Genomic DNA, 13,082 nt, shown 5'->3' with positions numbered 1-13,082 from the left:
GAATTATTGTTCATCACTGACTAGCATTGTAATTCCAGAAAAAGTGATTTCATAGAGGTTAGTTTCTCCTATAAAATGAGGTCAACAAACCCATGTCTCAGGGTTTTCTAGAGAGTTAAATTATATAATTTACTGGGAAACAGTAAGCAACTGGTGTCACTTTCCTTCCTCCCAACTTTCCTTCAAGGGGAAATCTGTATTTTCCCTTTGGAATCAATTTTCAAAATAGCACCCTTAAATAATTTTGCCTTATGTCTTTTCAAAATCGAGCCAACATGAACAGAAACACATGGACAACGACTTTCACCTTGGCTTTCCTTTCCCTGTCAGCCGGAGTATCTGTCCAGACTGATCGGTCTCCAGATTTGGAATCGGTTCTTCTCTTAAAAGTTCTGGGCCCAAGACCAAAGTCTTTCAATTCTGGAGGAAGCTCAGTCATCCATGACTCCCTTGTAACTGGTTTAGCTGAATCCTTTAAGAGAAACAAAAAGTAAAACAAACAAACAACCCACCAGTAGCCTGGAAAGAGTGCTCCTGTGTTTATTTTTATTTATTTATTTATTTATTTATTTATTTATTTATTTATTTATTTATTATAGCTATGTATTTTTAACATATGGTGGAAGCAATGTTCTAACAAACCACAGCAAGGTTTCACAAGTTTATGTATGATCAGCTCCATTTCAAGCATATGGTAAAGAGAAAAATACTGTGTTTAAAATACTGTGTAAGTGACTATGCTTTCCAATTCAGGATTTAAAGTTAAATAACAGACTTAACAGAAAGGATTTAATAAAAAGAACTGATGTTTTTATCATATATGTTACAAATACTTTCATCTAATTTATTGTTCTTTTGACTTTGTTATCTTTTGCCATACTAAAATGTTTAAGTAGGCAAATCTGCCAATCTTTTCCTTTTATAGCTTCTGGGTCACCCAGCTCCTAAATTTCCTTTATATATACATACATATATATACACACACACACACATACACACCCCTACACATATACAGGGTGGGGCAAAAGTAGGGTTACAGTTTTTATATGGAAAATAATATAATAATTAATAAATTATAATACAAGCCCTGGCCGGTGTGGCTCAGTTGTTAGCACTGGCCTGTATACCGAAGGGTCACAGGCTTGACTCCCGGTCAAGGGCAGGTGTAATCCTCAGCCCTTGTTGGGGTGCCTGCAGGAGGCAACAAATAGACGTGCCTTTCTCACATCGATGTTTCTCTTTCTTGCTCTCTCCCTCCCTTCCACTCTCTCTAAAAATCAATGGGAAAAATATCCTCAGGTGAGAATTATCTACAACAACAACAATAATAATATAATAGACCAGCCCTGGCTCGGTGGCTCAGTTGGTTGGAGCGTCGTCCTGTGTAATGAAAGGTGGTAAGTTCAATTCCTGGTCAGGGCAACATACCTAGGTTGTGGGTTTGATTCCTGGTTGGGACGTGTATGAGAGGCAACTGATCGATGTTTCTCTCTCTCCCTTCCTCTCTCTCTCAAAATCAGTAAACATATTCTTGGGTGAGGATTAAAAAAATAAACAAACCATGTTTTGCATACTCACAACTGTAAACCTACTTCTGCCCTATCCTGTATATGTATTTTTTAATGTCTATTTTTAAAATTTAGATTTTTAATTTAGTTAGTCTATTTCTCAGAGTATAGTATATTTAAAACTTACATCATCTCCTTTAGTTAGTTTTTCTTTCATTCTCTGGGCCCTTTTTTCAAACTCTGTTGTTACACTATAGTTAACTGGTCCTTTTGCAGGCATTGGTCCAACAATGTCCTCATCTTCACTGCTGTCTGTTTCCTTTTGAAATAAGACATTACCTTTAAACCAAGAAGTTATAGAAGATGATCCCAAATTACTTAAAATTTAACCGAATATGATTACATAGAGACAATAAAACAAAAAAGTGAACAATATATTGCTGGCTAATCGCTGAGCAACAAGGATGCTTTCTGTGCCTTCCTCAAGTGCACAGCACAGGGGCGACAGATCCAAGGCACGTGGACTGTCCCGCCTCTCCTCCTACGGAGGTCCACGGCAGACCTCAGTAAGTTATTTCACCTGGCTTCGTGATGGACAACGATGTGGCCTCACAATTCTCAAAACGATGTTCTAGGCAATTATTACCGATAGGTCAGAGATGACACAAGTTGAGATCACTGGCATTCCTGGTACAGAAAGTGCTCTTTGGGGTAAGATGAACGCAAGTGAGACATGCCTGGCAGCTGTATCAGCCTTTATGATTCGGTAAACTCCACGAAAACAGGAATGCTGTGCACTTCACAAATGCTAATGCGAATGAATTAATTTGGCTCCCAAAGTACCACACTTACCCCAAAGATATTAACAGTATGTAATTATTGAATTCAATTTGTTCTTAACAAATCATTTTAATACAGGGTTTTCATGTGAGACTGGGCTAGATGCTACATACAATAGGGTTTCGAGCAGTCCTTGTCCTAAAAGATGAGATATAAAGGTGAACAACGAAACCCGTTTGTCCTCCAGCTCCCATAGGCAGCTGCTTCTTACTTTTTTCAAACTCCCAGGATCAGGAGTTCATTTGTATTGTTTACATTTTCCCTACTAACTGCTCAAAGTTAACTTTCTATTTGTGGTTTCTTCTCGCAATCCTTACAGCAATTGCTGGTGGTACAAATAATTAGATAATTATATACTGTCTGTGCCTCACTCTAGATCATACACTCTCTCACAGTAACTACGGACGGTGTATACCATGTCTAATTTGAACCTCGTAACAAAACTGTGAAATCGCATTATTATTTGTTTTCTTTTTGAGGAAACCTAGGTTAATATTTCAAAAGGTTAAACACCTTGTCCAAGGCTATAAAACTAGCATCTAAGATTCAAATATTCTAAGATCAAGGCCAGTATTTTATATTGGCCTCAGCAGCCCCTCTATTATTTTCTTTATTTCAACTGTTAATGATTTAACTTTAAGTGTTTATAGCTTATCTCTACAACAGTAAGCCCTTTAATGGCAAAGACATTATCTTAAACAGATTATAACTGCTCTACAAATATAATATTTGGTGACACAGATAAACAGATATAAAAGATATAATGAACTTTTAAAACTATAAAAGACATGATATTAATATAGTATTGAAGTTTAAGATGATGGAATACGCTAATGGTATTTTTACTTCCATCTAACAAGAGATGGTTTTATAAAGGTAAATTTCAGCATGCCTTGGTAGGATGATGCCTGAAATTTCTAGAAATAAAAAGCACTTTGGATGTTGGGGGACATAAACTAAATGGTTGTATTGAGGAGCAAACAGAAAATCAGGTCCAACATACTAAACTGAAAATGAGAAGCCGGAATCATAAACCCAAATCCAATCTAGGTATTAAGTCATTCAGGTGTCCTGGATGAGTCAATTTTTAAAAAACAAAAAAGGTGAGCTATTTTATTCAGAAATACAATAGGATTTACTTATCCTACTAGTTTATATTTTGGGCTGTGGAGTTAGACTGAGTTTCAAGGCCTAGGTTTTCCACTGTACTAGCCCTGTGTCCTCAGGCTTGTTATTTAACCTTTCCAGGCATCGGTTTTGTCCTTCCAATGGGGATTATAACAGCTTCACCCAATAACTACTCTGCTGCTAAGAGAACACTGGTTTGTCATCCTCTTTGGAGCCATGCTCTTCTCAGGAAACTGGGCCCTTCTCTTATTCCTGGGGGAAAATGTTGATAATTTTAAACCAAACGCTTTGGTCTCATTTCTCTTGATCATTTGGCCAAAGAAATGTGAGAAGAGGTTTACAGGAAACCTTGGAAGGCTTTCTCCCTCTAAAAAAGAGACACAGGACACGGACTATTCCCCTTCTATGTCTGGACGCTGCCATCTGCATGTGAACCTTAGAACTCTGGGAGGCTTCTTGACATAATAAGGGGCAGCCTAAGAGGGATTAACTGTAGATAGAGAAGGTGGAGAAAAACAATGATCTCATTAAGCTGTTGAATGAACAAACCCTGGAATGACTCTACCCCTAAACCGCTTATGTATGAAACACATTTTCCTTATTTTAAGAATATAGATTATATACCAACCAGGAAATTGTATAAACAACCCATTTGCTAACTACACAGGTTAAGACAAAATTCCATTTTGAATTGGATTTTCTCTTTTTTGCTGCTGAAAGTATTCTAGCTGACACAGTAGCCTCCAGGATTGTTATTTGGATTAAATTAAGTTTATGCAGTTATGCAAATATAATTAAATAAATTATGCAAATATGAGTTTATGTTGTGCTTTGCAGTGTCTGGTATATGGCAAGGGCTCAACAAACGTTAACCATTAGTATTATTATGTATGCCTTACTTTGGGGGTATATGTTGTGAATGAGAGACTAAGAGGAGCTTCTCTTTGAGAAAGAAAAATATGAAAACAGAAAAAGAAGGAAAATTACAAAGCAAAGAATTCAGAAGCAAGAGTACCTAAAACAGGTGTGCTATGGTGGAATCTCTACAATACCTTTACCTCTCCCCTTTTGCTAAGAAAAGCTAGATAACATGGAATAGATACCACCTAGGGAAATTGTATAAACTACCCATTTGCTGTCTAAGTGAGCTAGGACAAAGTTCCAGGTGTGAATAAAGTTGAATTATGCTACATCTTTAAAATTTTTTATTTTGAAAGAATGTAGTGACAAGACAAGTACAACACCCATGTATCCTCACCCAAATTCATCAGTTGCTAACATTTTACCACATGTATCTTTCTTTCCTACCCTCTGCCTCTTTCTCTGAGGCAGACAGATGGACAGACACGCTCCCACTTTCTGTGTGTGTGTCAATCACTGAAAGTAGGAAATAGCATGAAAAGGCCCTAGACTGAAGAAACTTTCCTAGACAGTGGGCTACATTTCCCTAGTGCCCTTTTGCAGACAGAGCAGTGCTTTGAGGCTGTGGGCTCAATTCACTCACTCTCCTGCCTGAGCGAGTCTGAACCTAAGCTCCTGCCCAGACCCAATTCTCTAGGGTTTATGGCTGGTATCTCTAAAACTACTGTGGCCCTCTGCTGTAAGTGTGTTTACTGCTCTGGGTTTGAATTCTCTCAGTGTTACCAGTACCCTTGGATTTCCCTTTCTTTAGGCTTTGCTGTGTATTAACTTTGTTGCAATCTCATTTCCACCCCCAGCACTCCTCTGTAATGTGGCAGGGAAAGCCTAGCCTCAACCTGTCAGCTCAGTCTTCCACATGGCTGGAAGTCCTACCTCTGGTAATTTATTCCTATATTTAACAACCCTGTTAGAAAGGATTCCTTATACTCAGTGTAAATTCTTCAAAGTTACTCTCATGGCATCAGTACTGGGGGTGGTAATACTAATACTAATAGCAATAATAACTATTAAAAATTAAATACCTACTGTTCTAATTTATCCTTACAACTCTGTAAGATAACAACCTGCAAGCTACTAATAAGAAAACTAAGCTCAGCCAGGATTCAAAGCTTAAGTGGCTCTTGCCTACCTCTCTCCCTTTCTCTCTTACCCCTTTCCTTGTTCTCCCCACTCTACCCATACTAGGTTTTTAAAAACCCTAACTTCTCCCTCCAAATAAGCTATCTGTACTCTCTGAACCAATCCTTTCCTGACCTTTTTGCCCAGCTAGCTCCTACTTATCAATCTTAAGTTTAGACATTTTCTCAGAGAAAGAGGCTTCCTCATTTCTTCAGATTAGATTTGCTTATCATGGTTCCACTATATTTTGTCTCACCTTTTGAATCACTCATTCATGAGACAGTATTTGTTTACTGTACATTCCCCACTACACTAAGTGCGATGAGGGCAGGGACTGTGTCTGACTTATTCATTCAGCAAATACTTTGAATGGCTAGTGGAGATAAGACAAAAATCTCTGTCCTCAATGGACTCACATTCTGGTAGGGAGAGGTCAATAATAAACAAAAAGAAGAGGTAAAGTAAATGTTATTTCAGGCAGTGATAAATGCTATGGAGAAAATTAAAGGAGGAGAGGGGATAGGAGTAAAGGGAAGAGGAGTTTGCAGTTTTAAATTAGAAGGTCAGAAATAACCTCTTTTAGGTCAGTCCAGCAAAAAAGGGAAAGATCTGGGAGACAAGACACAGAGATATCTAGGGAAGACCATCCTGGAGAGACTTTACAGGTATAAACGCTTAGGAGTAGAAGCCTACCTGCTGTACTTGAGAAGGTATGGCAAGGAGCCCAGTGTGGTCCGATCAAAATCAGAGAGAAAGTCAGGGAGCTAATGGAGGCCAGATTGTAGAGGGCCCTGTGAGGACTTTGGCTTTATGCAGAGGAGGAGCAATTTATGTTCTGAGTGTGTGACATGACCTGATCTGTTTCACCCAGGCCACTCCAGCTGCTGCGTTGAGAAGGGGCAGTTGAGGAACAAGGACTAAAGCATGAAAACCAATAAAAGAGATGAAATATGACGTTGACTTGGACAAGGGTGGTAACAGAAGTGGCTGGATTCTGAATGTCTTCGAAGGGAGGAACAAAATAATTGGCTGACAAATTCATTTCTGTGATTGTATGCCTGACACAGGGTAGGAGCTCTATAATATTGCTGAAAGAATGAATAAATATTTCTGAAGTTCATGATCTTAACCATGGCATAGTAATTCCTTTAATAACAACCTCAGTGTAATTACTGAATTCTCAGTAAAGATAAACATACAAGAAGCAACGCAGAATAACAGTGAACTGGTGATTTAAAGGCTTAAGAACTGGGGCTTTAATAAGTATAAACTGTGCAATCTTGGGTACGTTGCGCAATTTTTCTGGTTTCTATCATGTGTAAGATGTGATCATATCTAATTCATAAAGCTGTGAAGATAAAAATAACATCCATATGTGTAAAATGCACTACAAATTATAAGGCACTGTATGAATCTCAACTACTGTTGAAGATCTGGCTTCTAACAAGGGAACGTCTTCACACTTGACTCCAAAATCTTTTGATCTATCATTTCATAAAATTACTTATCCGCCAGTGCGTCTGTTATATACAGGTACCAGAGCGAGGTAGGAGAGAGTTAATTCCAAGGTAAAGATCATTACTTAAAAATTCCTCAGCTTCCTCTGTTCTGGGTCAAATCACATCAATTCCTTAAACTTTTCATCATGTTCTATTTTCTAGCACTGTGAAGCTTCTTTTCAAGGATGAGAAGCATGCACAGGTAATACCCTTCCAACATTACATGTTATCTTTCTAATAGAATCTCAGGTCTATAATATAAGCTTTTATCTACCTATGCTATGATCCTCAATTAATCCAAATATGACTGTCTCACATCACATCTGAGTCAAATGACTGATGTAAAGTCTTGAGTTTGTTACAGCTTATCCTTTAAACAAAAGTTTTCCAAACCTCAGAGTTGAAATATGATGATACTTGGTGTCCTGGATCATCTCTGCCTTTGTCACTTTTCTGTGCAGATTTAATAAAACCAGGTGGTAATGCAGGACCTATTATAGGCCTGAAAAATAAAATGTACCTTTATCATTTTCCCTTTATTTTTTAAGAAAAAAAAAAAAAAAAAATATATATATATATATATATATATATCTTTATTAATTTCAGAGAGGGGGAAAAGAGGGGAGAGATAGAAACATCAATGATGAAAGGGTCGTCATTGATTGGCTGTCTCCTGCACGCCCCTGACTGGAGATCGAGCCCACAACCCGGGCATGTGACTTGACCAGGAATCAAACCGAGATCTCCTGGATCCTAGGTTGATGCTCAACCACTGAGCCACGCCCAGCTGGGCAATTTTCCCTTAACTTTAAAAAGCAGTTTTCAGAATACAATTCACAAAAATGATAAAAAGCCAGATGATGTAAAAATGTTGAAGATGAGTATTTTACTTAACAATTTATTTTTATTCTATAACCTAGTATTTTTCCAATTAATATAAAAAATTCTTAATTTTTGTATTTTTACTTTTTATTTGTTAGTCAATGACTAGATGTTAAGCCAGTAATTCTCAATATTTATGGCAGTGGCGTATTCCCACTTCCTAAAAGAACTATTTTAAATAAAAATGATGATTTTTTTTAAAAGTCGTTATCATGGACTAAAGCCTGTGAAGATGTTTTTCTATTTTGTCCCTTAGTTTTCAGTTCTGATATTCACTATCCACTGAAAAATACATTAGGGGCATTAAATTATAGTCAGAACTACTTAAGTATAAACTGAGTTTGAAGGACATATATACAGCATGTGCATTCAACAGATGTCAGCAATTTACGGTTATATGTGCCAAGGTGGTATAAAAATCTAAGCCTGTCCTCACTAATAATCCAAAGATGACGGGGAAGTGCATAAGAATGAAACAGTTCATCTAAGAAAAAGCAAAAGGCGCCATGCTAACCACATTTCAACCAGTGCACCTTTCTGTTTCCAAAAAGTAACCCTGCCGGGTATAAGTTACTCCATTTCCTAGGTGAGCAAAATAATGCTCAAGGGCAACACAAATGAATAAGTGGCAGAGCTAGAGTTTGAATCCTGGTCTACTTGATTAAAAGTTCATTTTCTTTCAAGCTGCCCCATTGCCACATTCTGAGGGAACTGTTATTAGTCCAGAAGGGAGAATTGCCTAAATTCTGGGTCTTAAAAAGAGAGCCTTACTTTGTATAGAGAAAAAAATAAAAGAAAAGATATTTTCTACTCTCATTCATACTTTTAAGTTTCTTTATCCTTTCTTTTGTACCAATGTTTTTTCCAGAGATGTCACTGAGCCAGTATTACCAACCAAGATGGTACTGAAGTCCTAAGCTGAATTTTCCAGATTGCAGTGTGTTCAATTAGAGCCTTAGTGACAGGCTTCCTGGCAGAGGAAAAACAATACTGAAAGTCAGGTCTGGGTTCTGATCCTAGCCATTTCATAACCTCTTGTCTCGGTTCATAAAACCTCTTTGAGCCAAAATTTTGTATATAAAAAACAGGGAAGTTTGGCATTTTTAGAAAGATCAAATTAGTTACTATAAGATACAAGGAAGTACTACATGGGTTCTCTTCTGAGTACAATTATTAACAGATCTACAAATGCAATTACAGTTCAATTCTCTGGCCTCAGGGAATTTGTAAAGATAAAATTACTGGTACATGAAATCTTAAAATATAGTAAAGGAATATAATCATGACATGTTATGGTTGTATAAAAGGTTTCTGCCTATATTATATGCTACCACCCGTTTATTTCACATATATATTTTATTACTGCCAAAATATTCTCAAAACAGAAACCACTATACATCTAATAATTTATTTTCTTGAAAGGAATATTATGTTCTCAGCAAATTTTCTATAAAGGGCCAGAAAGGAAATTTTAGGCTTTGGGGGCCACATTTGGGTTTCTGTTGTATATTTGTGTTTGTTTTTTTAGTGACCCTTTAAAGATCATTCTTAGCTTGGGAGGCATACAAAAACAGACAGTAGATTGTCTATCCCTGTTATTTCTGAAAATTAGGAGCTGACAAATGTGATGATAAACTCTGAATATAAAACGTACAACAGCCATTTGTGACTTGTTCTTATATTGGTATATAATATTGTGAATTATAAACAATTTGGTGTGAAACTTCATATTTAGCATTTCAAAATTTTGCAATTCCAAGAAGATAGGAATCAATATTTATTATATGCTTACTCTGTGCCAGGTACCATATAAGATACACACACGCCTACATATGTATATAAATATGAAATGAAAAAGTCTGGATTAGAAGTCAAAGACCAGGATTCTAGGCCCCAGGTCTACTACTTACTATGTCTGGAACCTTATCTGTTTACAAAAAGGGGAAGAAAGGATAATATTCCACCCAGCCTACCACGAAACACTACTGTGAGTATCAAATAGGCGATGTGGAAGTTTTATAACCTATGAAAGTGTCAAAAACATGTAAATAATAATTTTTATTATAGGCAATTTTATTATAATTTTTATTTAAATGATTATTTAAAAGTTTATTTTAAAAATTATTTTTATTATATGAATTTATGTTATATAAATATGTAAATAAAAAACAATTACAGAGAACTCTTTAATGAATTAACAGACACTAGCTAAAATATTTAGAAAAGACTGGCCTGAAATATTATACATTATCACCTCGGAGGAGAATCATCCTGCTTTTTAAATCCAGGAGGAAGGGCTGGTCCAAAAAATCCTTCATCATCATCATCGTCATCTTGATTTCTCCTCTGTTTTCTGAAAACACAGTAGTGTAACTTTATGCATACATCAAACTTTTTTCCACAGAAATTTTAGTTTTCAACTTCAACTAGTTGTATACATATTGGAACATAAATTAATCTTGTCAAATAAAAAAACCCCGAACACCACAGTAAGTTGTCTACTAATCTTTTCCTGGAATTTATTTTTGGCCTAAAATAGTTAGAGATTGGTTACTTTTTTTTACAGCAGTACTATATCAATTTTCTCTATTTTCTGTGGTGTTAAAGATTCCACTCAATGAAGCTTCAAATAGTAGTCTGCTTGCTAGATGTTTTTGAGCAAAAAGTTTATGACTTTGGCTTTTAATCTCATTTAAAGAAGAGTTTTATGTTGCTATTTCTGTCGCATAATCTTTAAAATGCATTAAAAAAACCCTTATTACTCAATAATAAACAAAGATTTGACATCTTATTTACATGGACCTGTGGTAAGGTTAGATAAGAGGGAAATCATTCATTTAACTTAAACAAAAAACAAACATTGCATATATAATTTTTAAAGAATAAATTCTATGGTTTATTTAGAATATTTAGTCACTTTAATAATACCTTAAGGAAAAATTCTATAAGAATTTTATTGAAATTCTAGATATCTCCACATCTATGTACTACTAGAATAAATGTCTTTGTAAAAGGTATAGTTCGCGAGGAAATGCCACATGAAATGATTTCTTGCTGTGTTGTAGAAATGCAGATGTGCTAAGCCCCTTACTAGCTATCTGTTCCAGCCAATGTACACCAGGTTTGAACCTTGGTTTAGGAAAGTTACTGACCTTGCAGGTGGACCAGTGTCATCTTCTTCAGATTCTTGATTTCCTTCTTCGTACAAAGAACTACTGTCCTCATCGCTGTCTGATGATTCTGAACTACTGCTTTTATAATTGGGTGGTAGAGCTGGTCCTGCAACTAAAGATTTCTTGTGTATGTCATAACTAGCCACAACTGTTTCAACGAACCCCCAGCTGACATTTTATACTTTCTTTTCTGAATTCACAGCACTGGCTGGCTATTGTTTATTATGGACTTTAATCTTATTTGCTCCTGTTTTGTGTACAGTGGTTTTGTCTTTCCAACTCCAGGAAGGCAGAAATCATGTCTTGCACGGTATAGCTGTGAGATTCACAAAAACTTTAATAACCAAACTTATAAATATAATAATAGCATACAATTTCCCTGACATCTTGCAATTTTTGCATTGGTTGCAATTTTGGTTGGTGCAACTGCCAAAATAGTTTCGTGGTTTTTTTTCTTACAAACAGCATATGGTAGATAATATTTACATAACGGAGCTAACCAAACAACAAATTTGCCATTCCATATTCTAACCTATAAGAAATGAAAACTACCCATTCTGGTTTCTAAAAATCATCATGTCTTCTGGGCCCACTCAACAGAACAACTTGCTCTCACTTCATTTCTTAGCAAAATTACGAATGTTGCATGATGTCATTACGTGATGTCATGATGTCACATAGACACAACTGTCTAAGTTGATCCAGTGCAGTGATGCTAAAATTCTACTTCCATAGTTCCCAAGCTTGAATGTATATCAGAATCGCCAAGATATCTTTTTATCCACTTCTGGATATATACCCAGAAGAACTGAAAACAGGGACTTAAGTGGATATTTGTATACCCATGTTCATAGCCACATTTTCATAAAAGCCAAAAGGTGAAAATAACTCGTGCCCACAAATAGATGGAATGGATAAACAAAATGTGGTCTACAGAGTATATACATACATGGAATATTATTTAGCCTTAAAAAGGCAGGAAATTCTGCCCTGGCTGGGTGGCTCAGTTGGTTGGAGCATCGTCTGCTGCATCAAGAGGTTGCAGGTTTGATTCCTGGTTGGGGCACATAACTAGGTTGTGGATTTGATCCCTAGTTGGAGCACATATAAGAGGCAACTGATCAATGCTTCTTTCTCACATCAATGTTTCTTTCTCTCTCTTTCTCCCTCCCTTCCTCTCTAAAACCAATAAACATATCTCGGGTAAGGCTTAAAAAATAAATAAAAAATAAATAAATAAAAAGGAAGGAAATTCTGATATATGCCACAACAAAGAAGAACCTTGAAGACATTATACTGAATGAAATACCCATCACACAAGGACAAATATTGTACGACTCTACTTAAATGGGGGTACCTAAAGTAGTTCAATTCACAGAGATGGAAAGCAGAATGGTGGTTGCCAGGGGTCATGGGGACTTAATGTTTAATGAGTATAAAGTTTCAGTTTGCAGGATAAAAAGAGCTCTGGAGATAGAAAATGGTGATGGCTGCACAACAATGTGAACCTATTCAATGATAAATTGTCCACTTAAAATTATTAATATGGTAAGTTTTATGTTACATATATTTTATCAGAATGAACAAGAAAAAAACTAGATGCACATATATGGTCACCTGATTTATAAGAAAAGTGACATTGTAGTGCAGTGGGGAAGAGATGGTCTGTTCAATAAATAGTGCTGGGTCAAATGAGTACCTTTATAGAATAAAGAAAAACAACTTCACCCCTACATCATACCATACACAAAAATCAATTCCAGGTAGACTGTAAATATAAATGTGAAAGCTGAAACAATGCTTTTAGAAGAGAGCATAAGAGAGTAGCTCTGTAATCTGTAGTTTGTATCTGTAAACAGGATACAAAAAGCTCTAACCATAAAAAACCAAAACCAAAAACAAAAACGAGGGAAGATCCAAGATGGCAGCACAGTAGGTGGAAACTACACTCACCTCCTCCCAGGGCCAAACTGGAATTAGAACTAAATTATAGAACAATCATCCTGAATAAC

At 36.2% G+C, this 13,082-nt stretch overlaps 1 protein-coding gene across 1 annotated transcript in view; it reads right to left on the bottom strand.

Annotated features, from left to right (window-relative positions):
* The window catches only part of GPALPP1 (GPALPP motifs containing 1), a 37,494-nt gene that overhangs the window by 14,306 nt on the left and 10,106 nt on the right, over positions 1-13,082 (bottom strand). The window contains exons 2-6 of the mRNA XM_081130115.1: positions 11,050-11,182; positions 10,152-10,250; positions 7,409-7,517; positions 1,696-1,827; positions 308-472 (exon numbers count right to left, since the gene is read on the bottom strand). Coding sequence (XP_080986241.1) covers positions 308-472; positions 1,696-1,827; positions 7,409-7,517; positions 10,152-10,250; positions 11,050-11,182 — 638 coding nt within the window. The remainder of the gene's footprint in view (positions 1-307; positions 473-1,695; positions 1,828-7,408; positions 7,518-10,151; positions 10,251-11,049; positions 11,183-13,082) is intronic.

This window comes from Miniopterus schreibersii, assembly GCF_964146895.1.
Source record: "Miniopterus schreibersii genome assembly, chromosome: 2".
Lineage (NCBI taxonomy): Eukaryota > Metazoa > Chordata > Mammalia > Chiroptera > Miniopteridae > Miniopterus > Miniopterus schreibersii.
The sequence above is the reverse complement of the archived record's forward strand: the minus strand, read 5'-3'. Positions and strand labels throughout refer to the sequence as shown.